Source organism: Sander lucioperca, chromosome 9 (assembly GCF_008315115.2).
Source record: "Sander lucioperca isolate FBNREF2018 chromosome 9, SLUC_FBN_1.2, whole genome shotgun sequence".
Classification (NCBI taxonomy): domain Eukaryota; kingdom Metazoa; phylum Chordata; class Actinopteri; order Perciformes; family Percidae; genus Sander; species Sander lucioperca.
The window spans coordinates 40258595-40284508 of record NC_050181.1 but is presented as its reverse complement, the minus strand read 5'-3'; the positions used below and the strand labels follow the sequence as shown (position 1 = coordinate 40284508).

At 44.5% G+C, this 25914-nt stretch overlaps 2 protein-coding genes across 3 annotated transcripts; both read left to right on the top strand.

Annotated features, from left to right (window-relative positions):
- Positions 1–12641: 12641 nt before the first annotated feature.
- Positions 12642–22730, top strand: LOC116055094 (protocadherin-8). 2 transcript variants are annotated; one of them, XM_031306869.2, is made up of 4 exons: positions 12642–15633; positions 15753–15978; positions 16078–16444; positions 22662–22730. In XM_031306869.2, exons 1-3 carry the CDS (start codon positions 13177–13179, stop codon positions 16428–16430), a joined length of 3036 nt encoding a protein of 1011 aa, XP_031162729.1. In that variant the 5' UTR covers positions 12642–13176; the 3' UTR covers positions 16431–16444; positions 22662–22730. The 2 variants fall into 2 exon arrangements, with proteins under 2 accessions (XP_031162729.1, XP_031162728.1); XM_031306868.2 differs by lacking the exon at positions 22662–22730 and having other exon boundaries at positions 12646–15633; positions 16078–16962.
- On the top strand, positions 18226–25781 carry LOC116055095 (leukocyte cell-derived chemotaxin 1-like). The gene is made up of 7 exons (XM_031306871.2): positions 18226–18409; positions 18675–18815; positions 20026–20166; positions 20686–20799; positions 23617–23767; positions 24177–24280; positions 24952–25781. The coding sequence occupies exons 1-7, from the start codon at positions 18338–18340 to the stop codon at positions 25174–25176; spliced, it is 948 nt and encodes a 315-aa protein (XP_031162731.1). The 5' UTR covers positions 18226–18337; the 3' UTR covers positions 25177–25781.
- Positions 25782–25914: the final 133 nt, after the last annotated feature.

Genomic DNA, 25914 nt, shown 5'->3' with positions numbered 1-25914 from the left:
GCTGAAAAAAATAGAGTGGTGCGCGCCCTCTGATCACGCACTCAAAATCCTGGCGCGCCAGCGAGATCTACGTCATTTTGACGTCACTTTCGCGCGTGCCAGCTCGGCTGCGGCGACTGTAAAAAGGCCCTTACTCGTCTTTGCTCATTCAAATGACGTACAACAGCTCAAAATCATTTAAATGGGTGTCGAGCATAATAGTGTGAATCACAGCCAATAGCATAAAGTTGTAGAACTTGCATTAATGTGGCTGTGGAAATTATATTAAAAAGACTTTTATCAAGCACAGATCAACTGAATGGAAATGGCACCTACAACTACCTTTCACAACGGTTCACTGTGTGTGCCTGTGAATTCGGGCTAGATGGATCTTGCTTGAGTTTCCCAATTGGAAAGTTCCATTGCACTTTTCCATGTCTGAGGTTAGTTTTCTTTCCGAGTTCCAATGGATTGCAGCATTTAACTGCTGAAATTTAAGAATGCTGTAACTTTGCTAAAAAGAAGTCAGAGGAGGCAAGAAACACAGTCAGAAGATCATTCAGGTTTTAAACCGACCCCCCAGTTAGCCAAATGTTTAAATTTAAAATGGTGTTTTACCTCCAAATATCGAGGTGTAGATAATCTGTTTACAACACATCTGATCATCGGACTGCTTTAGTTTCTTCCCGCCTTTCAGACTTTATTTTTTCCCAGATCTTATTTCTTTGGTGAGTACAAATACAGTATTACCATGAAGACAAATACTGGGCTGGTAGTAAGTTGTCTGAAATCTCAGCACATGACAAGAACATTATTCAGTCATTGTTTTTGAACCCCACCTCCAGCTGAATGATTATGGTTCCTTTGTGCTACAGTGTGGGAAAATAATAGACCTGCTGTACTTTTCACTTCATGGTAGATATCAATCTGGGTCTTTGCAGTGATGTAACTGAGTGGATTAGATCATTTAAGGACAAGTTGTGCAACTTCAAGTCCTACAGGATTTCTTAGTTAGTCCATTACATACACTCTCTTCCTAATATAGTCTGCTAAACTGTGGTGAAATCCAGATTTTGAAGGACCCGCCAGGCCCCTGTACCTCAGCCACCAAACACAAACAAAAGGGCCCTTGGTCTAGCGGAACGAACTGAGTTTGGCCCACTCGTTGCGTTTGTTAGCCCCAGAGAGGCCCTGAATATAGAACAGCTATTCAATCTAATGAGGCAGAACTTCATGGCTGCCTCTATAAAACTTTGTCAGCCTTCTGTTCTCTGGCAACAAAGCCAGATTTTTTAAAAAGTTTCACCCATTTCTCCGCGCCCCCCCCCAGTGACACACAAACTGTTAAGATAAATCGAACGCGGGCTTTTTCCTCTCGGTGTGTTGCAAACAAAGATGACTATGTGGAGAAATAGGGCGCTTAGACGGGAGGAGCGATCAAGAATAACGCCTCCGCAGGGAGAGCTTTGATGACACGGGGTTGTAGTTTTATGAAATAGCCTACATTTGGCTTTGTGTCGAGCGAGGGTCTGTGAGGAATTGTGAGTGAGGATGTTTTCCTCCACTTTTTATATTCTACTCTATTAAGATACTTCCTAGACCCAATACTAATTTGACTACTTCTCATTTATTGTGAGCAAAGATAATTGGGTGTTGCCTGCTGTGTGTGTTAGTGTGCCTGCAAGGATCTGTGTTTACATAGCTTGTTTTTTTCTCTTTTATGGCAACGGAGACCCAAAATGTAGCAAGCTAACAGTGTTTTATAACCTTATTACTTGATTTTATAGACCTGTAACCATAACACTTTTTGTTTCAGCAATTCATAACACAAGTGTAAAGTCATAAGGTTCTTTGTGGGTTAAGTGCAGATCTGGGATCAAATATTTAACATCACTTTTAGGGACTATACAAAAGTTATTTTGGTGGTGGTTGAGGGGCAGTTGAGTTGTATTGTGGGTAATGTAGGCTATGGATGTTTACAAGGAAAGACAATGCAACAAGTCCTCCAAACCATACGGCTATATTGGTCGTTTATTCCTACCCTCTGATACGAGCCATAGGAGCGTTTCATAAATTAGCGCCCATAGCAGTGGTAGGAAATACGACCCACAGGAGCGCTTTCCATCCTCTAACAGTCACGGAAGTTATTACAGTTGGGAAACGGTCGCAGTTTGGTTAGGTTTAGGCATCAAAAACTACTTGGTTAGGTTTAGAAAAAGATCGAGGTTTGGGTTGAAATCAGTACATTTGTTACGTTACTTCACTTGCGGTTATAGGCCCGTAATGTAGAATGTGACATATAGTTCAGTTTGTTCCCTTAAGTTAAAAAAAACCTCGCTGTTTACTTTTATTTCCAAATGGGACACGAACCCCAGACAAACAAAATCCTATGTTTGTTTGACCCAATCAAGCATCCCAACCTGCCTTCTTTGGTGGAGTTTGGCACTCTCATACTTCTTCACCTTATTTCCTGCTTTGCTCCCGTCATAATTACTACGGCGACTAGAGGGGGCCTCCTAACAATAAAACGTAAATATGGATCTTAATTGCTGATTGTACAATGTGGGTCGTTATGGGGTTGTTTTTCGTGGGAGAACAGTCTCGGAGAATGTGTGGAATAAAAAAGCTGATATCTCTGGTTCTGCTGCATCGATTTTGCTCCTTTTTAACTGTCCGTCGTGAGTTCACCAATGTTTTGGGAGTGCAATGGTAAGTACTCTCTTAATGGAACTTCAACAATGTTCACATTAAGAAAACCCTATTACAGTGACATAACTGCTGTCCTCTGTACAAATGAAAGTTGTCTTTTTTATGTAACTAATTATGCAACTATTGATTCTATTACAAAGAAGAGGCTGAAAAACAAAAGACCTTCCTGAATCATTTTTGTACAGTCCCTTTTGTAAAAACTGGTGTGAGCGTTTTGCCTTTATAAATATTCAAACTCAAATAGTTAACTAAAACGTCCAGAGTATAATGCAATATTCAAAGATCTATTTGTGGTTGACTAAACTTTGAGTAAAACCTCATAACTCCAAGCTATCAATTTGGTGTCAATCCCTCAGTTGTCATTTATTTGCATACCATGTTTCCCACATTAGGTGCAATTCAAAGTGCACTGACAACAATGTCATTTGAGGGGTGAGGACTTTGACACACCAGATCAGAGGAAACCACATCTGTGCTCTCCCACACAGTATGCCTACTCATAAGCTGTCATGCAGAGGAAGATCTAGAGTGGTTTACTTCAGTGGCATTGCATCCTGCGCAGAGCGCGAGTGATCCAGGAGATCTGAAAGATAATTTTGTCCTTTAGTACAGTGGTTCCCAACCTGGGGTCTGGGGACCCCTAAGGGGGCGGCAAAGATCACAGGGGGGGGCGCAAGTCTTTATCTGGTTTGAGGTTGAGGTAAAAAACAATATTTGCACATGTTAAACAAATTATGATAATACACTAGAATATATAATGTATACAAAAGTCTGTATAAAAACTATATATTTTTGTTGTCGCTTAAACTTGTAGGCAGGCTACTTAGTAGACCAAACCTCCGGGACCTCTTAACCTGGGACCCTTGCTGTCATCAGTCAGCTGCTAGCTGCTATCATCCTCGTTTGTCCTGCCGCCACGGCATCACTATTTTATGAACGAAACATGGAGGAGAAACGTAAAAGTGCTGATAACTCCTCTGTATCAAAAAAGAAAGTAAGGGAAAGTTACCTCAACTTCGGTTTCGGAGGGGGGGCTCAGCTTTTCTTAGACACAAGTAGGGGGGGCGCCAAGGAACAAAGGTTGGGAACCACTGCTTTAGTAGATAGCCTACTTTGGTGGCCAGATTGCCTTTGCAGCTTTGCCTCATTAGCCCTCTCATGGCCTGCATGAACAATCAAGGTTGGGCTGCTGAAATATTGATTAGCTCTATAGTGTGGAGAGATATATTTCAGTTTTTATGGTATGGGGCGTTTTGGTGCATATAGACTATTTGTTGAATATAGTTGTTTGTCTTCGGTGGCTGTTTACTCCTGAGGGAAAACAATGCCTTCCCTTCAAAGTCTTGCTGGCACATGCAGAGAGGACACACTGATCGCATAATGCTGTGGTTGTGTGCACACTGCAGCCTGTCTTCTGTGTTTGTGTGTGTGTGTGTGTGTGTGTGTGTGTGTGTGTGTGTGTGTGTGTGTGTGCGTGTGCGTGCGCACGTGTGGAGCCTGTGTACTGTATGTGTGGGTGTGCATGGTGTCCCCTCATATTTTGTGTTGTTTTATATGAGCCATGTGCTGTAACGTTCAAAGAGAATTATATAGTATTGTTTATGGAGGGTGACTCCATAAACAGGGGAGCTTTAATGCTCTGTGAGAGAGGAACCACACCATAGAGTTTACTGCCAGCTGGACTTGTGTTACCTGTACAATCCTCTTTAGTCACATTAATAAAGCCCCGTACCATGCTCTAAATAGCACTGCGGGGACTTGAAACAACAATAAAATGTAGAGAAATCAAGAGAGAAATAGGAAGGTAAGATGGAAGAGGAGTGGGAGAGGAGATAAGAGAGAGGAATTACAAAGTAAGTGAGAGTGGGAGTTCTGTTGCCTATCAAATAGGCAAGTTTAAGAAGCGTTTCCACCTTGGCTGCTAATGCACTCTGTGATTGTCTTGTGTGACTCATAGAGTCTAAAGTAGGTTAGTGGGTTATTGCTTAAAGTTAAAGAGCTAATAAGCCTCAAAATGTTTTTCTTTATAACTGCAGTAAGAAAAACTCTGTCGCAAAGTTTGTCTGTGATGATGAAATGTGTCATTAAAAATAAAATGCTATAAGCCCACATGGCAAAAACATTAGGCTACGTATTTGTTTGTTAGACTGCAGATGGAAATCTTTGATCAGGAGCATTTTATGCCTCTGCTCAGTATAAAGAAGGCATTTGAGCAGAGCATTGCCTCGTATTTTGACAAATGTACCAGTACACAGCCTCTTAAAATGAAAATGGAGGATCTGACACAAGAGCAGTAAAGCTATTCAGTAGGGAGTGAATGTAATGATACTGTCATCATATAGCCAAAGTTAAACCACACTTAGTTGTGACACCTGAGCCAACTCCAATCGCTAAATGAAGACAGTAAGACATGGTTGAAAGCCCCAAAAGCTGGTAAGTGATCCATTAATAAAATTCCATGCTCAAACACGATATTACCCAACAAGACAAAGAGCCATGCTTTCAGCTTTTTTTCTTTCATAGCCTATATATATAACCATCATCTTCTTAGCCAAGGTGCAGTCGGAAGAGAAGCTAAATGCTAACATAAGAAACTGGGAATATTATTAGTTTTGCAGAAATTTGGTCACAAATGACCAATCAAATTTTGGACCTGATGATGGCGCTAAGTTAAGGGATCCCAATTATTATTATTATTACAATTATTACTATTACAATTCATCCTTAGGGGGGCATGAAAGTCATCCCCAAATTTGTATAGCAATGCAATAGTCATATAATTCAAGAGTTTTTGAGACATTTCAGTCTTCAACAAATATCAACCTCATGGTGGCACTGGAGGAAAAGTTGGGGGATCACCAAAGTCAGTAGGATAAATAAATGTAGCTACAAAAATGTATGCTAATACATCAAGTAGGCCTACATGTTAGCATACTAGCATGACTAAAAATATGAACAGAACTTTTGAGTTGACTTTTCAGGCTACATCTACACTAGGCCTACTGTGTTTTCATTTTCAAGCAGCGTTTTAAAACAAAAAGGATCTCTGTCCACACAAGAGTTTTAGCTCCAGTAGCAGAACTAATCTCAGCCATTAGGCTCGTTCGAGATGAACTGCGCCTCGCCTGTAAAGTGGACTAGAGCAGGCGGCAGCAGCCGGGGGCGGTGACAAAAATCCGCTGTCAAGTCGGACAGTTTCCAGCCGATTCCAGCAGCCTTCAGGCTGAACAGGAAGTGACAGAAACACTCACATCCTGTTAGGTCCGATTCCGATTTAATAAAATGTTAACAGACCCATATATCAGCTTGTACATAGTCTCCAGTTGTTTTGATTATGACAGAGTAGCTGTTAAAATGCTCTGCATGCGATCTGTTGCTGATTTACACTGTAGATGATCTGTAATCTGATCAGATTTAGTCTCTCTGACTTCTAAACGTCACTATCAGCCACACAGCATGTGTTCTGTACAGAATAAGCCTTTAAATCAGACAAATAGTAGTTAAAATCCCAAAATCAATCAATCAATCAATGAAAAGTTTATATAAAACGTCATCATGTTGAGTCGATTCTGAACCAATCAGCTGTTAGATCAGCTGAGAGGCCGGTGTTTCCCAGCATGCACTGGGTCCGCCTGGGTCCGCGTGGCTCTTGCAGTCGGTGGAGAGCAACTGCGGCGCCTGGCTCTAAAAACTGCGGCCGCCTTGATCTCGTGAGGTTATCGTTGCCCACGTGTGCATGACGTCAGAGCAAGTCGGAATCAAGTCGGACACAAATCTAACCGGCATGCATTGGGCGGCGATCGTCGGTGATCAATTCTGCGCAGATCTGGCTCATCTTGAACGAGCCTGTTAACAGTCTGACAAAGCATATCACATGACCATGCAACATTGGGCATGCACATGCTGATGTAAACAGGAAGCAGATTGTCTGACATTACTCTGCATCTGAAAATCATGGATGTAGGCTATATGTTAAAATACTTTGGAGAAAGAACAACAGTGGCGAAAAGCAGGGATTTATTTTCTTGAACTGACAACAAGGTGGAACTGTTACGGAAAGGTAAGCCTACCTAGCTGATAACACTGACTGGCGTGCGTCATCGTTTCCAAAGGTCTCCGTTTGTGCCCATCCGGACTATAAAGCAACCCTGGAGTTTTCAAACCAAAATGGGGGCAGCAGTGCCTCAGTGAGTGCCTCACACTTGTTAGCTCTAAATAACTGTGTGATAGAGCTAGTCATGGAGCAGCTGTGAGAAGTGTTACTTTAATACTCTTACATAAACATTGATCTAATGTTTATTTAGCAATTTAGCTAAATATTCATCTTCCATGCAGTGTTACGCCTCTGTTACTGCTGTGTCTAAATTTTCCATCATAAGGTTGTTAAGGGAGCCATTTTGCCCAGTTAAAGTCTTTCCCATTGAGTGATGGATTATTACAGGCACTTATTGCTACAAACTTTCTTTCAGCTGCATCAACCTCACACATCAAATGCAGCTCATCTGCATGCTGATGCCTTTTTTTTTAATGCACATGGACGATGCAAGGGGAGAGAAAAAGGGGAGACATAACTTCACATGAGTGATATGCAGACTTCTGCCATTCCCTCCCTCCATGCTTCTCTTAACTCCTCCACCTCCATCTGTTCATCCAAAGCACGGCACAATCTGGCGCACTGCAACCATCAGGTGTGCGCACACACCGCCCCCCAGCCCTTCGTTACCTCACGCACTAACTTTTAGCTCCTGTCTGTCTTCAAAATAAGGAAATAAGGTATTCGGAGAAACATCCTCAGACCAGACACAAGCCACTAATTCTTTCCCCCGATTCTCCCATTACCAGACAGAGGCAGGGGCCAAACTTAACGTAACTCCCCTTTTATTCAGGCCTGATGTGTGAATCTTTATGTGCGCTCCTCCTGACCTCTCCAGAATGCCGGTGATGGAAACGGCTCTAGACAAAAGCGGATGAGACTCAAAAGCAGTAAAAGGAAGAATGAGAGGGGAGGTGGGAGGAGTTTGGAGGGAAAACGGGCCTGTGAGCTTTTAAATCATCATTGGAAAGTCATTAGAAAGCTGGCGGGGCCGGGCGGAGACGGCCGCACAGATTGCGCGCTCCCGAGCACAATACCGGTAATGAAGTGGAAGCTAAGAGGGAGTGTCCCAGGACAGATTTCTTTGCGCTGGTTACTCCACTGGCCCTAAAGTTTCCCCACAATCTGTATGTGGGGTGTAAAAAGCTGCATTCATGAGATGTTAACCGCTTTGTTTGTCGGAAGGAATTTATTCAAAGTGTTGCAGCTATCAGCGACAGATGGGCTGGAAGGTGATGGATCGGAGCAGAAGTTAACTAAAGGAAAAAGAGATGGAGAAAAGAGAATAAATGTTTAATGTAACTGGACGTTATCAATCTGGTGGCGTTCTGGTGCCAGTCCATGCCTGCTGCTCCATTCAGATCTGGCTCACGGCAGTTCACTGCCTGTTGCAGCATTACAGGCATACACTATTGGTCCCCTGTTAGGCAATCAGAATGCAAAGTAGTCTACCAGCATGTCTATTTATTCTCGTATTATCAATTATGTTATTTTCCTTCAAACGAGCATATTTACACTGCAGTTTAGGGCGTTTTTCTTTTGGCGGAAGGTATATGCTAGTCTGACTTTTTGAGAGAGCAGGGGAGAGTCTTATTTTTCTCTTGTCCAAAATTCCATTAAGATATCATAATAAGGTTTACATTTGGAGTACACTATTAAACAATTATATTGCAACTGTTGGTCATAGTATTGTTATGTTGGCATGTTGTTGGGAAGGGTCAGTCAAGAGAAAGGTCCAAAGACTAGTTAGGGCTGCATCTAACAATTATTTTATTATCATTGATTAATCAAATATTTTCTACATTCATCGATTAATGATATTGCCTATAAAATCCTAAAAATCCTCATCAGAACTTCCCAGAGCAACCAAACATCTTCAGATGCATCAACTCTTCACACTGGAGATGCTGGAATCAGCTAAAGAATTAACATCCAGAATAATGGATCAGCTAATCGATTAATTGTTTCAGATCTACAAAATGTTAATAACCCACGAGGAAAGTGAAACATAAGGTTCAGCCACCCTCGCCACCTTAATAGCTTTCATACAGTCCCTTAAAGAAACGTTAAGAAACAACTTGTATTGTCACTTTTAGTTTATAAGAAATAACATTGTATGTACAACTTATTATTTCACGTGGACATTTCACTATGAAATTACCTCAACACGAGTGCAGACTCATGGTCTTAGCCAACAACCTTTATTTTTCACTTTGCAAGGGCCACACAAAGGGGCCTAATTAACCTGCACACCACTTTATCATGCGTTCAATTTTCGATAAGAGTTTAGGAAAAATACAGGTTGAATAGTCGCATTACCCCTCTGTAAGTGAAGTGCGAGCCTCTCCTTAAGACCTCTATACAGGGGCCGTGACACAAGTTTCTTAAGTGTTGCACTCTGGAGCTGATGGGCGCATTCATTCCTAATCATTTTCATCAATAGTGTAGAGGATGAGGCCAGACTAGCCCTTGAGTGCGGTTCTCCGGTGGAGAGGCGATAATTGGATAATTAGTGCAGGGAACCAATTAGGACTCTGTGCTTGTGATGGCACGCGAGTTAAGCAAAGGTTAGCTGAGAGAGGGGGGGGGGGGGTCAACTCTCTGATCGATTATCTTAGACACCCCCCTCCCCACACACGCATACATACATCTCTCCTTTCTCCCCCTCCTGCTCTCTCCCCCCACTTTCTCCTTCCACCGCTTATCTGATGGACAAAAGACCGCAAATCGCCTATTTCCATCTCAATGAGTTAAGCCCCAACGAGAGGCATAGGGATCGGGCGAGCAGCTTCAGACCCCAAATACCCGACGATCAATAGAGCAAATGGGACCACAATGCTTAAGAAAAGAAAGAAAGTAGGAGAGGGTGCGAGGGGAGGGAGGGGTCCTCTAAAGACATATTTATATAGCCTACGTTAAAGAAAATGCTAATATGTCTCATGAAGAATAGAGGGGCTTTCGGAGACTCTCTAATTCTGTTATTGTTGAACTCGCGTGCAGACGGGCGAGATCGACACGGTGGTCACGTGAGAGAATGATGATTTTTTTTTTTTTTTTTTTTTTAGATGTGTATGTCCTTTAAATGGCAGCTTTGCTTTCATTGTAAGGACAAAAGTCTCCCTGTCCGTCTAATGCACGCGCACATGCACGTGCAGGGAGTTTAATCCGCGAGGCGAGACTCAACATAGGCTGATTTGCTTTTGATTGCTCGGTCTTTCTGTGTGTGAGAGAATGCTGAGCGGTATTAGAGCCCTGTGTACTCTAAACACAGAAAGAAATGAGAGTAAACACGACGGTTCTCACACGGCGGAATAAAAAACAGCCCCGCAGTGAGCACATTATTATTACTGTGGTTCAATAGAATGGGACAGAATGGGCTCTTCACAAAGCTTGAGAGTGAAAGAGGGATCTTTTGGATCAGACTTAATGTTGCTGCTGCTGACACAAATTCATCAGTTACCTTATCTTTATATGATCACTGCTTTACACCTTTTATAAATAATTTACTAATGCTTTATGTATCAGTTATAATAACCTTTAGGAACACATTCAGTGTTATCAGGCTGTGAAAAATGCCTTTGACTGGTAAGTATCCTCTATTTGGTAATAATGCAGTTATAAATATTGGCAATGCATCAATAAAATCACTGTAAGTTGTTTATAAATGTATTTTGTCCAGGCCGTCTGCAAGGTAATACCTTTCGGGTTGCAGAGGATCTGGACAAAAACCTGCATTAACAACTTATTAAGGGACTGTATGGAAATTTTAAATAGAAAGGTCCTCCCCAGGGTTATTAATGTTTTGTTTTTTTTAACTCTGCTCTTGACTTAGAACTGTAACACTCTCCCACAACATGTCAAAATAATAACAGTATTAAATTGGTACAACTTAATCATACCTCAATTTAAAGCTTAATGTCTTAATAGAACTTGTAATGTGCAACGCCATTGTATATATTAATGAAAACCTGATAGAAGACAGAACTGCTGTCTTCTGCATGTGGCAAAGTGGAACATTACGAGTCATACTGCAAGTGCAAACTGTCTTTTTGATATTGCAAGGGAAAGCTGGAACAAAATGTAAATTTAAGAGAGAAAAAAGACACTCGTCTGCTCTAATGGATCATAGCTGATCTATAAAGCTGTATGATTTATTATTAATTATTAATCCCATTAGACACAACTTACAAACTCTTTATAAAGGCGCCTGATTGGAAAGTGTTACCAATGTTTATATAACACCCCTATAAGGGCTGATAGTTTTGCTCTGATGTCCTTAATTAATCACAGAACATGTCTCCTTATCGTTAAGGACAGGCCTGACTGTGTCTAACTAGGCAAGCTGCTTGACTAGATGTTATCCATTCAGGTGTCTTCTATTTGACTTTCTGTGGCAGATGGGTTCTTTATAGAACATGCCAACTGATATTAGCTTCTACTGCAAGGCAAGTGTTGCCCCTGAAAAGCTGTGTGTGTGTGTGTGTGTGTGTGTGTGTGTGTGTGTGTGTGTGTGTGTGTGTGTGTGTGTGTCTGTGAGAGAGAGGGGGGGAGGGGGCGGAGGGGTGAGAAAGGAAGAGAGGGAAAGAGTGAAAGAGAGACTGATTCCAATGGGAAGAATAAGAAAATCTCTTAAAGAGCCGTGACAGGGCCCCAGTCGCTCTCTAAATGTATTTTAATAGGAGGGACCCTGATGTCCAGGGCAATTCATCTCCCATCTCCCTGTAATGAAAGGAGTCGTGGCCGGACCGGGGCAGGTCTGGGGAAGGGGAGGGAGAATGGGGATGGAGGGATGGTACAAAGGCTGCATGTGGCTCTGCCTCATTATGCTGCAGTTAGACGGAGGGCTGCATGGAGGCAGCGGGGGTTAGGGTCCCCACAGACCAGCTCAGGGCCCACAATACCGGCATGGACGGCTGCAAAGGGAGACCCTGCCATGCCATTATCCCGCCGCTACTAACGAGGGCTTCATACGCCTTTGATATAATCTCACTATTGAAATCCAGATAAATCCCCCCTGCGTTTACAGCCAAATCCCATTTGTAACGGGTTTGTGGAAGACTGTGTGTGTGTGTGTGTGTGTGTGTGTGTGTGTGTGTGTGTGTGTGTGTGTGTGTGTGTGTGTGTGTCTCGTCTTCACCTGCGTCTCTCTGCTCTGTTCTGTTCTGGCAGGCGAGGCCAAGCAGAGTCGCATGTTAAACCGGGCCGTTACACCGGCTTTAATTAAAAATCCCCTCTCTCGCGCACAAGACATCTCGTGAGCCGATCTGAGCTGAGACGGAATTAGAAAAAAAATCAATGTTTGAGAGGATATAGTCCTCTCAGATATGATCTGATAGGCAAACAATTGGAGTACAACACACTAGGGAATGAATAATAGAAGACAGAGCAAATGTATGGAATTTATTAATGAGAATAAAATGAGCAATAAAATGATGCTATTACCACCAGTTACACCACATTCTTTTGAATCCCCGGCCTAGCCATTATTAAGCATGTTAAGCTGTCTCAGCATTATGGGTCTATCAGAAGTGCATTATATGAAATATTATCTGTCTGGGTGAGTGGATCAGGGCACTCTGATGTTGGAGGAAAGGACAAATCACGTCATATTCTTATCTTGAATGCATGAAGTTATTCTCCTATCAGAGGTGGAGAGGTCACTGGGACACCTCAGCCTGCCAGTGACTGCTTTGACTGGGTTACACAGGACACGTGCGTGGCTATCCAACAGTGTTTAAGCATAAATCTCTTTATTCTAAAAGTACGCCTATGGTATAGCTATAGCATCCTGAACAGACACTCCTATTCAAATGCTTTGTCCTCTAGCTCAGGGACACTGCGCATCTCTGTTCTCCCCCCCCCCCCCCAATGAGTCTGTGTCGGTGCGCAGACTCATTTAACAGCCCGAGGAAGATAAACAAGCAACGGAAACTATAGCTGTATTAAATCAAGCCCCGCGTTTAGCCCACATATTGGGTGCCAAGTTTCTCCGCACAGTCCAGGAATCTCTAAACAGGGTTTAGAGGTCTTTCAGAAGTCCCTCTTTCCCCCCCTATCAAAGCCCGGATTGGCCACAGTGCGGCTCATTTGCATGGCTCGCCGTATAAACCCTCCTGCAGACACTGCAGCCCTCTTGCGCTGAAAGAGCAGCACACCTCCAGAAGAGAGAGAGAGAGAGAGAGAGGGAGAGAGAGAGCGGAGCGCATCCAGAGTGCGCATTGAAAGACATATGGAATATATATTACTGGCTTTATAAAAAGAATAAACAACCCCAGAGAGTCGAGGAGAGCGGGGAAAGAATAGCTTTTTGTAGGTGCGTTTTGTTTTAACTTTAAATCGGATTTAGTGCGGGCAGTTTGCTGAATTTCAGATTATTTCGGAGTGAAGGTGTCAAGATGGGAGAAATAGGGTGGAACGGGCTGTTGGTGCTAGCGTGCGTCTCTTGGGCAAGCCTGGCTGCTGTCACACAAGGAAAGACGGTGAAATATCAGACATTCGAGGAAGACGCACCAGGGACAGTGATTGGAAACTTGGCCAAGGACATCTCCTCCACTGCCTCTTCCTCGGGGGGCTCCAGGACCAATTTCAGGATGATGAAACAGTTCAACTCCTCTTTCATCCGGCTGAGGGAGAGCGACGGGCAGCTGACCATCGGAGAGAGGATAGACAGGGAGCGCACCTGCAAACACATGCTGCAATGCCTCATCGCTTTTGACGTGGTCAGCTTCTCCAAAGAGCAGTTCAAACTCATCCACGTCGAGGTGGAGGTCAAGGACATCAACGACAACTCCCCCGAGTTCCCCCGGAAAGAGTCGAGTCTGGAGATCTCCGAGAACACAGCGGTGGGCACGCGGATACCGCTAGACTTTGCCGTGGATGAGGATGTTGGGGCGAACTACATCCAAAGCTACCAGATCTCCGTCAACAGCCACTTTTCAATCGACGTGCTCAGCAGGGCCGACGGGGTTAAATATGCGGAGCTGGTGCTCATGAAGGAGCTGGATCGGGAGACGCAGGCTTCTTACGCGCTGGAGCTGGTCGCTATGGACGGTGGCAACCCGTCCCGCACCGGAACAACGCGCATCAACGTCAAGGTGAAAGACTATAACGACAACAGCCCGGTGTTCGACAGGAACAGCTTCTCCGTGGACCTGCCCGAGGACGCACCGGTGGGCTTTCTCTTGCTGGACCTGAACGCGGAGGATCCAGACGAGGGGCTGAACGGTGAGGTGGTGTACGGGTTCGGTAACCAGGTGCCCACAGAAATACGGCAACTCTTCAGAGTGGACAGGAAGACCGGACGGCTCACCGTCGAGAGCCCGATTGACTTTGAAAGTAAGAACACGTACGAGTTTGACGTTCAGGCAACCGATCTGGGTCCGAACCCGAGCCCGGCCATCTGCAAAATTGTAGTGCAGGTGCAGGATGTTAACGACAACGCACCGGAGATCTCCATCACTCCTATGACGTCCATAACGGCGGGGATAGCGTACATTACCGAGGCGGCGGCCAGAGAGAGTTTCGTGGCTCTGGTCAGCACCTCGGACAGAGACTCCGGCGCTAACGGGCAGGTGCACTGCACGCTCTACGGACACGATCACTTCAGACTACAGCAGGCGTACGAGGACAGCTTCATGATTGTGAGTACCAGCCCGTTAGACCGGGAGAAAATCCCCGAATATAACCTCACAGTAGTGGCGGAGGATCTGGGCTCCCCTCCCTTCAGGACCATCACTCAGTACACAATCAGACTGACTGACGAGAACGACAACGCTCCGGTGTTCAGTAAACCGGTGTATGAAGTGGCCGTGGTGGAGAACAATGCTCCTGGCGCATACATCACCACTGTGGTGGCGCGGGACATGGACATGGGGTCAAACGGGAAGGTCAGCTACAAACTGGCAGACACATATTTCATGGGCTCCCCCATTTCCACCTTCGTGTCACTGGACCCCGCCAGCGGGTCGCTTTACGCGCTCCGGAGCTTCAACTATGAGATGATGAAACAGCTGGAGCTCCGTATCACGGCCAGCGACGGCGGCTCCCCGCCTCTGTCTGGCAGCGCTAACGTCTATGTGAGGATAGTGGACCAGAATGATAACACACCGGTCATCACTCAGCCGCCTCTCAATAACGGCTCCGCTGAAGTCCTCCTGCCCCGGGACGCACCGAGCGGCTACGTCATCACACGGGTGGAGGCGCGGGACGCGGATGAGGGCGTGAACGCAGAAGTGTCCTACGGGCTGGCCACCGGTGAACCCTCCGTGTTCTCTGTTAACAAAGCCACCGGGGAGATCTACCTCAACCAGGTGCTCAGCCATGACGTGGACGAAACTCTGAGCGTGACCGTGACGGTGAGCGACAACGGGAGGCCCGCGCTCACCTCCACCGCCACGCTCAACTTCCTCATCATCGCGGGCTCCCCGCCGAGCGACAGGACAGTGTACCATTCAGGCAGCGGGGACGAGGTGTACGCGCAATGGGACCTGTCCGTGGTGATTATCGTTGTCCTCGCGGGGAGCTGCACGCTCCTGCTGCTCGCCATCATCCTCATCGCCACCACCTGCAACCGGCGCAAGCGAGACAAAAGCGGAGAAGACAGCGACTCGTATGGGGAGAAGGGCACGCTCGAGCGGGGCAGGAACCACGTGGGGGACAACCCGCTTCTGCCACTCCACGAGACCGGGGGAGGAGCGGGCTTTGATGGACACTCCTACAGCAGCCAGCCCGGTGGGTTCACCTCGGCTCACCCCGGGGGCAGCGACATGTGCTCGGCCTCAGAGGACGGCAGCGAAGTGCCCTGTGTGTATGACTCAGACAGCAACAGCAAGCCTAGAGGGAATAAACACGAGGTGAGATGCACCTTCGGGTGGGGAGGGGAGGTGTGGAGGCACACAACAATGAGTAATCTGCAATGTGTTCATCCAGCAGACACTGACCTCTGTTTGCTTTCTCTTCTCTCCTCCTGCAGGGCTACTCCACTCTGCCTGGCTATGGGAACGCCAAAGAGGCTGTGAGGCCCATCACTATCTGGAAGGGGAACTCTTACACCACCATCTCTGCCAGGGACCCGGCCTTCAGTGGCAAAGACAGTGGCAAGGGAGACAGTGACTTCAATGACAGTGACAGTGATGTCAGTGGGGACACTGGCCTGAAGAAAGATGGGGCAGTGGTTCCTCCCATGGGTGGCCAAAATGGTAAGAACAATGGCTAATTTGAATGGCTATATAAAATGATGTCAAATAGCTGTCATGCTTTGGTTCTCAATCTAACTTTCTTTTCTCCCTCTCGTCTAGCTCTGTGGGCTTGCACCAGTGAATGTAAGGTCCTGGGTCACTCAGATCGCTGCTGGAGCCCCTCAGCAGTAAGAGCCAACGCAGCGCCCTCTCCAGCCCCCACCCTCTCCTCTTTCAGCAGCCTCTCCAAGACAGCCTCCCTGCCCCGGGACCCCCACCGCCGGGACAACTACTACCAGGCGCACATCCCCAAAACCGTGGGTCTACAGAGCGTGTACGAGAAGGTGCTGCACAGAGAGTACGACTACGTTCTGGTCACCCCACCCAGACCTGTGCGGGTGCAGGAGATCAGTGATATAACCATCCCTGTTTACACCCCCACCCCAACACACTGTCCCAACAATGACGTCTAAAACAGACATTGCACATACACACACACAATTAAGCTCACTCTCAAAGAAATGTATAGTGTATTCAAAGTTTTAATTTATGATTCATTGACAATGAGAATACTGTAACTTTTTGAAGTTATTCGTTGCTGTGGAGAGTGCATATATAAGTTTATATCCTAATATTCGTGTGTTTCTGTTTTATTGTAAAAGCCACATTTGATGGCCATTCAATCAATCAATTGATACATTTTGTTTTGTTGACATGAAGTGTATCATATGCAAGTTTTGTACATACAGAGATTTTATTTTTTATAAAAAGTAATAATTAAGCAAAGATATGTACATATAAATTGTAATTATTGATCTTTAAGCACGCTGACTATTTAAAATGGCCCCAGAAACTGTGCTGTTGGATGGCCGGTGACCCACAATGTATCAAGTTGATAACGATGTATGGAATTATTTGAATGCAATAATAAGTAATTGTACAGAATGTTTTTTATCATCACAATATTCTGAGAGAAAAATAAACTTTGAAATAATTTGTTCTGAACATGTGAGTGATGTGTTTGTTCTAAAAGATGAAGACCCAGGCGAGGTGAGCAGGGTGTTTGTGAATGCCTTGCAGGAACATCAGTCAGGCCAGTCACTATAAAGCCAACAGGCGTCGCTGTTATTGCAGTAGTGAGCCACTGTCCTTGCATCCCACCGACGAAGGTCAGTTTAGTTTTTTCTTTTGTGAATACGATTTTGCTGGTGAGATGCCAGAGCAATGCCAAGGTTTTCTAGCAAATCACTCTCACACCTCATGCATATCAAAGCGAACACCTTCAGAGTTATTCTTTCTCATTTACATGGATGGCATAACTGCATTTTACTGGCGAAGACCTTCCGTTACATAAATCATTACCACCTTAAATGCGCGCATAGAAGATATGTTCATAATGAGGTTGACTAAATGCGTAAAGGTGCATTTACTATTCGTGTCCAAACCAAGTTCGCATGTATAAAATAAAAGTCTAACAGCCTAACAACCCAAGTTTGATGGGCATCAAAACACAGCTGATTTTTTTTTTTTTTTTGTCAAAGAACAAGAAGTCCTTGTGAGCAAATCCTCCTGCTATCCTGTCCCGATGTTTTTTGTCAATCTGCCAAATGCGCGCTCACGCTGCGCCACTTACATAATCTCCCCATTATCATTCGTGACTTCAGGGCATTTTGTATAACAGCAACGCAGTTCTGGACTCGGATAAAGAAGATATGTTTAAAATAAGGCCCACGTCTGTCCAACAAGCTGCTTTTGCACACTGTCATGCAAAAATATACTGTCTCCAAGCTGGAGAAAACACGCGACATTCCGCCAGTCACCTCTGACCTGCAGCAGTCGGTGGAGGCTTTGAGAGAGAGAGAGGAGGGAGCGAGGAGGGGTGTGTGCGAAGGAGACAACTCTTCCTTCATCATCTTCTTAATTGCCGAACAGATCTTATGTCTACCCATCGAGGTTGCCATACAGCTTAATGATATGATATTCTGAGGATCATAGCCGGAATCAAACTCATGTAAGTTACAGGAGCAGCTATATGCATCTTCAAAGGGAAAACATGATGAATGCTTTTCTGAAAGAAAGCAGAACTTTTGGCTTAAATTAGTGGTTGCTCATAATCACCACGGTTATATTTTAGCCTACACCTTTTCTATTTGCAGTCACAAAACTTGGAAAGGTTGTGCGCAGTTTCAACACAGCGTTATTAAACACGACCTGTGGAGGAGCAGAAGTGCCCATCCTCCTCCTGCGAGAGAGAGAGAGAGAGAGAGAGAGAGAGAGAGAGAGAGAGAGAGAGAGAGAGAGAGAGAGAGAGAGAGAGAGAGAGAGAGAGAGAGAGAAGTTAGTAGTGGACTGGGGTTCCCTCAGGTGTTTGGCTCCAGTCATGGCCGGGAACTCAGAGAAAGTACCGATCGCCTCGGCGGGACCAGAGGACCTGCATAACTTCATGCCCCCGGTGAGTTTTCACACAAACCAGTACAGCTCAGTGTGCTGGGATTATCCCGGAATATAATAACGGGTAGCCTACTGTAGATACATCTGTGGGGGCCAGTCATGTTCGGTTATTGACCTTATGCTGGACAGTTGACCAAAAACCTGTAGTCAGATACAACTAATGGTAATTGGGTTGGCAGAAGCTGCTTGCTTTAAGCATGTTGTTATTTTTGATGTCGTGTTTATGGACATGCTGTCATTTTCTTGGATTGTTTGTTTTACGGTAGGCCTACTCCGCCGTGGCCGTGAAGCCCGCCGCCACCGGCCGCCTCCTGAAGGCCGGGATCGCGGTGCTCATCGCCGGGGCCCTCCTACTGCTACTGGGGGCAGTCGGAGCGTTCTACTTCTGGAACAACAACGAAAAACACGTACGTCTAATATGTTGTTGTTGCTTTTACTTACACTGTTACATTTGTTTAAGGACTGTACGGAAATTATTAGGGAGGGAGTTGGGGGGGGGGTCTCTGTGTCAGCTTTTATTGACATACTGTATACATTAGTGGTGACACACATTAGAAATTCTATTAAAATATTACAAATAAGATATTCAAAGACAACAATAATAACCTTGTGAAAGACTTTTCTTTTTTTCTTTTTTTTTTTTTACAAAGTGAAAAATAAGGTTCAGCCCCGCTCACCACCACAGTAACCTTCGTAGCCTACAGTCCCTGAGGGATTTCAATCAAAAGTCAAATCAAATGCACTCTGATCTGTTAAATAATTCCTTTTCACTCTACTTTCAAAACGTTTCTACAATGAGTGGTACTACCCGAAGGAAACTCGTACCCTGTGAAAATAATGTCACTTGATTGAAGAAATTCTTGAAACAAGCTGTTTTGAATTGGAGACAAGTGCAATTAAGTTGCCAGTGGAAACATTTTTAACTTGTTTGAATTAAAAGGAGACTCGAGAGTAAAGTCGTTTTACCAAGATGGCTTTTTTTTTTTGCAGTGTAGGCAAACAGTAAAATGTAAATTAAACACTCCAGTTCCATGGTGCAGTCAGCTTGGTGAATGGAGGCGTTGTGTGTGTGTGTGTGTGTGTGTGTGTGTGTGTGTGTGTGTGTGTGTGTGTGTGTGTGTGTGTGTGTGTGGTGTGTGTGGTGTGCGGTGTGTAGAGGATCCTGACAGGGTGGAGAGGGGTGGTGGGGGGCTTCTTTGGTCCGGCTGATGCTCCAGGGGCAAGAGGTGGAGGACATGAGAGGGAAAATGTAGCTTTCTGAGTGTTTTTCTTCCACTATGAAGTTAGAAAAAATGCTATTAAGACATGATGAAACACCTCTGTAGAAGGGTCACTATAACCCAGAGCTTTTACAGATTTGTTCCTCTCACCAAGTTTGAATGAATGTGTGTGTGTGTGTGTGTGTGTGTGTGTGTGTGTGTGTGTGTGTGTGTCTGAAAGAGAATCCAGAAATGAGAAGGTTTTTGTGTGAGGAAAAGTCTTGCAAAAGATTGCAGAGGGAGGGTTAGGAAGAGTGTTGAAAGAGAGGGGGCTGGGGGTGGGGTGACTCTCAGGACTCTCATACCTTACATGCCAGTCTGAAACCTAGTGTGTGTGTGTGTGTGTGTGTGTGTGTAGGTCTACAATGTCCATTACAGCATGAGCATCAATGGCAAAGTGGAGGAGGGTACAATGGAGATTGATACGGCGAATAACATGGAGAAATTCAGCACCGGCAGTGGGGCGGATGAGGCCGTGGAGGTCCATGACTTTGAGATTGTAAGTTGGACCTAAAAGAATCTAAAATATCAGGAGGTTCTAGTGCAGAAAACCAGACTCATCAACACACTGATCATCGCTAACCGAGCAATTCAGAGCAAGTCAATCAGATTGGTTGAAACTAAATGTGTGGGGAGATTGGCTCACTGCAGCAAACAGACACGTTGTCTCCCTTTGGGCCAATCTGTGTCAACATGCATCTTCCCTCCAATTTCCATTAAATGCGGACTGGTGGTTTTTGACCTTTAATTAAAGTACCCCAACCAGGCCAATCAGACTAGTGAAGCAGCAGTTTTGGCCTTTTAATTATTACAATTTTGACCTTTAATCATAGTGTCCCTGTGAGTGTAATGCTTTTTAAGCTAGAACATAATGTCATCAAAATCAGCTGTGATATTACATGTGATGTCTATAGTGCCAGACACCTGCAGAGTGCTGAGGATGACACAACAACTGAAGGTGTAATGAGTTCTAATTTCCAGATATTTGCTTGTGCCCTCTCCTTCCTGACCTCTCCAGGGGATCACAGGGATCCGGTTTTCAGGAGGAGAGAAGTGCTACATCAAGACCCAAGTGAAGGCTCGTCTGCCTGATGTGGAGACTCTCAACAAGGACTCGATGACATTCGCCCTGGTGGGTTGGTCCTGTCTGTCTTGTATGTCCTGAGAAAGCTTGTTTTCTCCACGCTGTAAGATGCTTTTAATGTAATAATATTATACAGTCTATGGTTTTTCAGTGAATTTATCAATAGCCCATTTCCACTGCAGGAACTTAACAAACTGTAAGGCTTTGGTACTAAGTTCTTCCTTGTGTTTCCAATATGTTTTACAAACAGGACCTAGTTTTTGTAATCCACTCTGCTGCGCACATTGAGATCCTTTATTAACTTATTTCTTAAGTGATCACAACATAAACATGAACACCAACACCATCTGCATGTGGTAAATCATTGGTTCCAGAGTTCAATGTTAAAATACGAAATGACACTGATCATTAATCAACCAGCATTATTCAAATTAAGACTGACCTTTTGGTACCACTATCTAATAAGGAATACTTTTTAAAAGAGCGATACACTTATTTCTTATAGACAAGTAATAAGAGATTAAAAGCATAACATACTTTGTATTTTCATCATGGCTCCAAAGGATGGCAATGTCTGTTGGTTCTCCTCTTTGGTCTGAAAAAGAAATAAATAGATTGACGTGAAATTATGTTGAGACATTTTTGCTCCCCAGAGGATGAATCATACGGACCTGGTTGATCCCCCAGACCTTTTTCCCTCTGGCACCACCAGAGTGTAATTTTTCTTTTTTACTTATCCAGGGAAATATCTCAACATCTACTAGATGGATTGGCACAAAATATGGTACACACATTCATGTCAGGATTGTTGATTTGAAGAAGGCCTAGGGGTCAAAACGTCGTCATAATAAATAGAGATATGCAAATGGAGCCAGAGGGTGCAACACTTTTTTTCTTACTTTCAAGTTTACTTTCAGTGATCAGCACCTCACGACAGCCCTTGGTGTGCGTTACTTTTTTTATATTACACACATCACGTCACACACAGGATGAATTGCAATCACGTAAGTGATCCCTAAACTTTTCCTTTAGCGCCATCATCAAGCCCAAATTTGTCCAATGCTTATCTGAAGTGAATGAACTTATAGGTTAGCTAACTTTGTGTTTAGTGCTAATAAGAGAATGTTATAATGCTAACACTCCAATCTAAGATGGTGAACATGGTAAACATTAAACATCAGCATGTTAGCATTTAGCTCAATGCGCTGCTGTGGCTAAGTAGTTATTTTAGCTCTTTGATTAATCAGGAATGGATTGGACAGTTTGATCACTTACCTTCCTTAGAAAGCGCTGCAGAGAATCTCTATCTCTACTAACAACAGTTACAACTGCAGATATGATCACCCTTTACCAACTAATTCACTTTCTAATAAACCATCAAATCTGAAGATACAAATGTTAGTAGGTCATTAATAAATGGTCATGAGTTTTCTTCACTTGTTAAGAACAAGACAGCTAAAAGGACAATAGAAGTCATCATCAAGGGATATTTTCAAAGCTGGCAACCCAAACATTGTTTTCAAAAATGCCTTATTACTTAATACTTCTTTAATCATTTATAAATGTATAAAACCAGGAGTTACAACTTATAAACCCTTTACCCTACAAGTTCCCACTTCTGATATATAGCTAGCTGAGGTATTAGCATGAATCACCAAAGCCAATGATAAACCAGGAACACATGGGCGATTTTTATGTGGGTTCTTTCCATCATGTAACAGCTTGGTGGACTCACAAACCCAACAGAGGACTACACTGAATACACTTTGTGTGTGTGTGTGTGTGTGTGTGTGTGTGTGCTTGTGTGTGGCTGTCTGATAATTATAATCATTTAGCTCTGTATAAGCCTCACATCCACATAAATCCACATCACCAGAATTGCCCTTATGAATGTGCATAAACGCACGCACACACACACACACACACACACACACACACACACACACACACACACACACACAATTAATTATCACGCAGGGCTGCTCTTATTGCCTCTCTCTGCCTCATAACAGATCATTTATTTCACGTTTGTTCTTTTGTGTGTGTTTGTGTTATTGGCTCTCTTTGCCTCATAAAGGATCGTTTGGCTCACGTTTGTGTATGAGTGTGTGTGGAGACAGAGAGATGTTGTTGTAATGGTTGCTGCAGGCTGGTCATTTGCTATAATTTAGAGTGATGGCAAATATGGGTTAGATGAGCACACACACACACACACACACACACACACACACACAGAGAGAGTGGGTCAGATAAACTCTTATCAGTGGAGCAGTGGGGAAGGACCCCAGCTTTTATTTGTCCCTCCAGCAAATCATTTGAGCATTTCTGAAAGGTTGGAGGATAATGTTCCCTAAACATGGCTGTGGCTAGTGCAGTACGCAGCCATCAGGAACAAATGCCTCTAAGCAAAATCATCCCCTCATCCCCACAGAATTCCCCTTTTACCTGCAGGCCGTGGATACAGAGTATATATGTTTACATAGCCTCTTCTCTGGAAAACTCATTAGTTTATCTGCAGAAACCTGCAAATTTAGGCCATCCAATCCCTTCTTCCCTTCAGATCTTGATGAATCCTGACATTGTGTATACAGCTACATGTTAGCACAAAGGGAATCTGTCTACTGAAGCCTCAAGGGATTCCTTTTACTACTTGATTTTATGTTGTTAAAAGGAGCATTAACAGTACGGCATTAATGCAGATTAGACTCGGACAGGATGCAAATATTTAAAGGGGAAGGCTAGTAAAAAGTGTGATATTACGCCTCCAGCAGCCAGTGACATCCTCAGATGCTTTGTTGTGATGTTTGTTTGCATTCGCACTGGGTATCTAGTACTCACTTCTCCTTACCTTCTTCACCCCTAAAGGAGGATGAGGTGATGCCGGCCAAATTTGAGGATGATCTGATCTGGGTGGCGGCTGACACCCCACTCTCGGACTCCGCCTTCCTCAGCAGCAAGATAAAGGACTTGTGTGGAGACCTGCCAATCTTCTGGCTCCGTCCCACCTACTCAACCAGTAAGCAATCAGACAGCTCGTGGTAAAGATATGAAAATGTAAATCCAAAGAAAACTGAAAGTTAAACACTCCAATTTCATGGCTGTGATTTTTCACAAAACAAAGAGGATATGGGTCAAACGGTCTGTAGAATTTCCATTTAACATTGCAGTTGTTTAAGCCACAGGAAGAAAAACAAGTTAAAAAGAACAGCAGACGTTCTTTTGAAGTTTCAGAGCTACAGAGTGTACAATTTTTAGCATGCTGTGGGGTCAAAAGTTCTCAAAACACAATTATATTCGACTTCATCTGAGGACTTCAAAATGCTGCCAGAGAAACGGCTGTGCAATCAGGAGCAGTGCCACATTAGTGCCACTCCGTTCCTAAGTTTGGTCTGCTGTCAGATACTGAGACTGTGATGTGTGTGCAGGCAGACAGAGGAAGAGGAGGGCTGCCCCCCGCCAGCGGCGCCAGGCAGCCGGGGAGGAGGAAGAGGACGTGGAGGCAGAGTTCAACCCGGAGAACCCCTATCAGGTGAGTCACACAGACAAACTCACACACTCTTCTTCTTCTGTTAAGTTTACATCCCGCTGCAGCGTTCACGACTGTCCGTTCAGATCGGAGGACTACCTGAGAAGGCTTTCGCTGATGAGAGTTTCTCACAGCTGTGCGGGCAGCAGCAGATGCCGGGGTCACAGCAGAGGGACCCGGATTGTCACTGCAAATCTGAGTGTATGCGTGGCTGTGTTTTCTGTGTGAGCCTGTCCAAAGCTTTCCTTTCAGCTTTGAGGCTGTATGAATAATTCCACAACATCCCCCCCTCCTCCGCTCTGGCCCCATTGCCCTGCTGAGCACACACAGACTCCCATACATGGCCTAACCCCCCCCCCCCACCCATGCCCTCCATCCTCACCCCTTATGTTGGGCCCCATTTTTCCTAATCCCTCTCCCTTCCCTTTCTAAGCATCCCCCAACCCCTGCTACACACTCCTGACAACCACAGAGGGGGGTAAACACGTTGAAAAAGAAAATATTTGACAACAAAAAACCAACATCTGACAACATCCCACCCTACCCATCCCGCCTGTCGAAAATCCATTTTTAATTGGTTTGAAACAAGTCTTCTCTGCCGCTAAAGACGTACAGTATCACATCACACAAACACTGTGTACACTCTGACTACTGTCCTGTCTGTCTCCTCTCAGAGAGGCCTTGAGGGCGAGCAGGAAACCATGAACATCGACCCCATGCTGGACCACCAGGGCGTGTGCTGCAACGAGTGCCGTCGCAGCTACACCCACTGCCAGAGGATCTGTGAGCCGCTGGGAGGGTACCACCCGTGGCCCTACCACTACAGGGGCTGCAGGGTGGTCTGTAGAGTTATCATGCCCTGCAACTGGTGGGTGGCACGCATTATGGGTCTGGTGTAAACACCCCCCATCCTCCTAGGAGATGGTGGAGTCCAGGAGGGAAGAAACTAGGGAGGGACGGGGTTCCATGGGAGGGGAGATGAAGGGAACATTGTAGGAAAGGAAGATGGTGGCTTCTTATTGTAATCTTATTACCCGTCGGTCTGAGCAGATTCGTACGAAACGAACAGCATCAGTTAACTGTGCCCACACATTACAAATGCATGGTACAGAATCTAGGACAGACATGTTCTCACATGTAAAGGTACGGAGTGGCTGCACAGCTTGTCTTATTAAAAAAACATTTGGATTTAGATCCTTCTGGACTACAGCACAACATGCAGCATGTAGGCTTGTATTTATAGAGCTGGTAATCATTCTTTTTCTTTCATTCTTTGATGTAAATAAATGTATAGGGTGCAAGTATTTCAATAGCAGTCAGCTGGCTTAAATAGCACCTATTGTTTGTTTTACTTTTCATCACTCTATTTTATTTTCATGAGTTGCTCTCATTAAAACAATGTACTGTACACTCTCTCGCAAGCTTTCATCTAAATGTGCTTCCACCTGCATTGAAGAAGCTATCTCAAAGTGCAATATCACTGAATAAACTTTTTTTAAGTAAACATTAAAGTCATCCCTCTTTTTTTGTATTGACCTGATGACTTAATATCCTATTTGTAAATACATATTGCTTGTAACTTATCATTGGGTTTATTTGGGAACAGCACACCCCCCCACTTTTCAGTTTGAGACGTG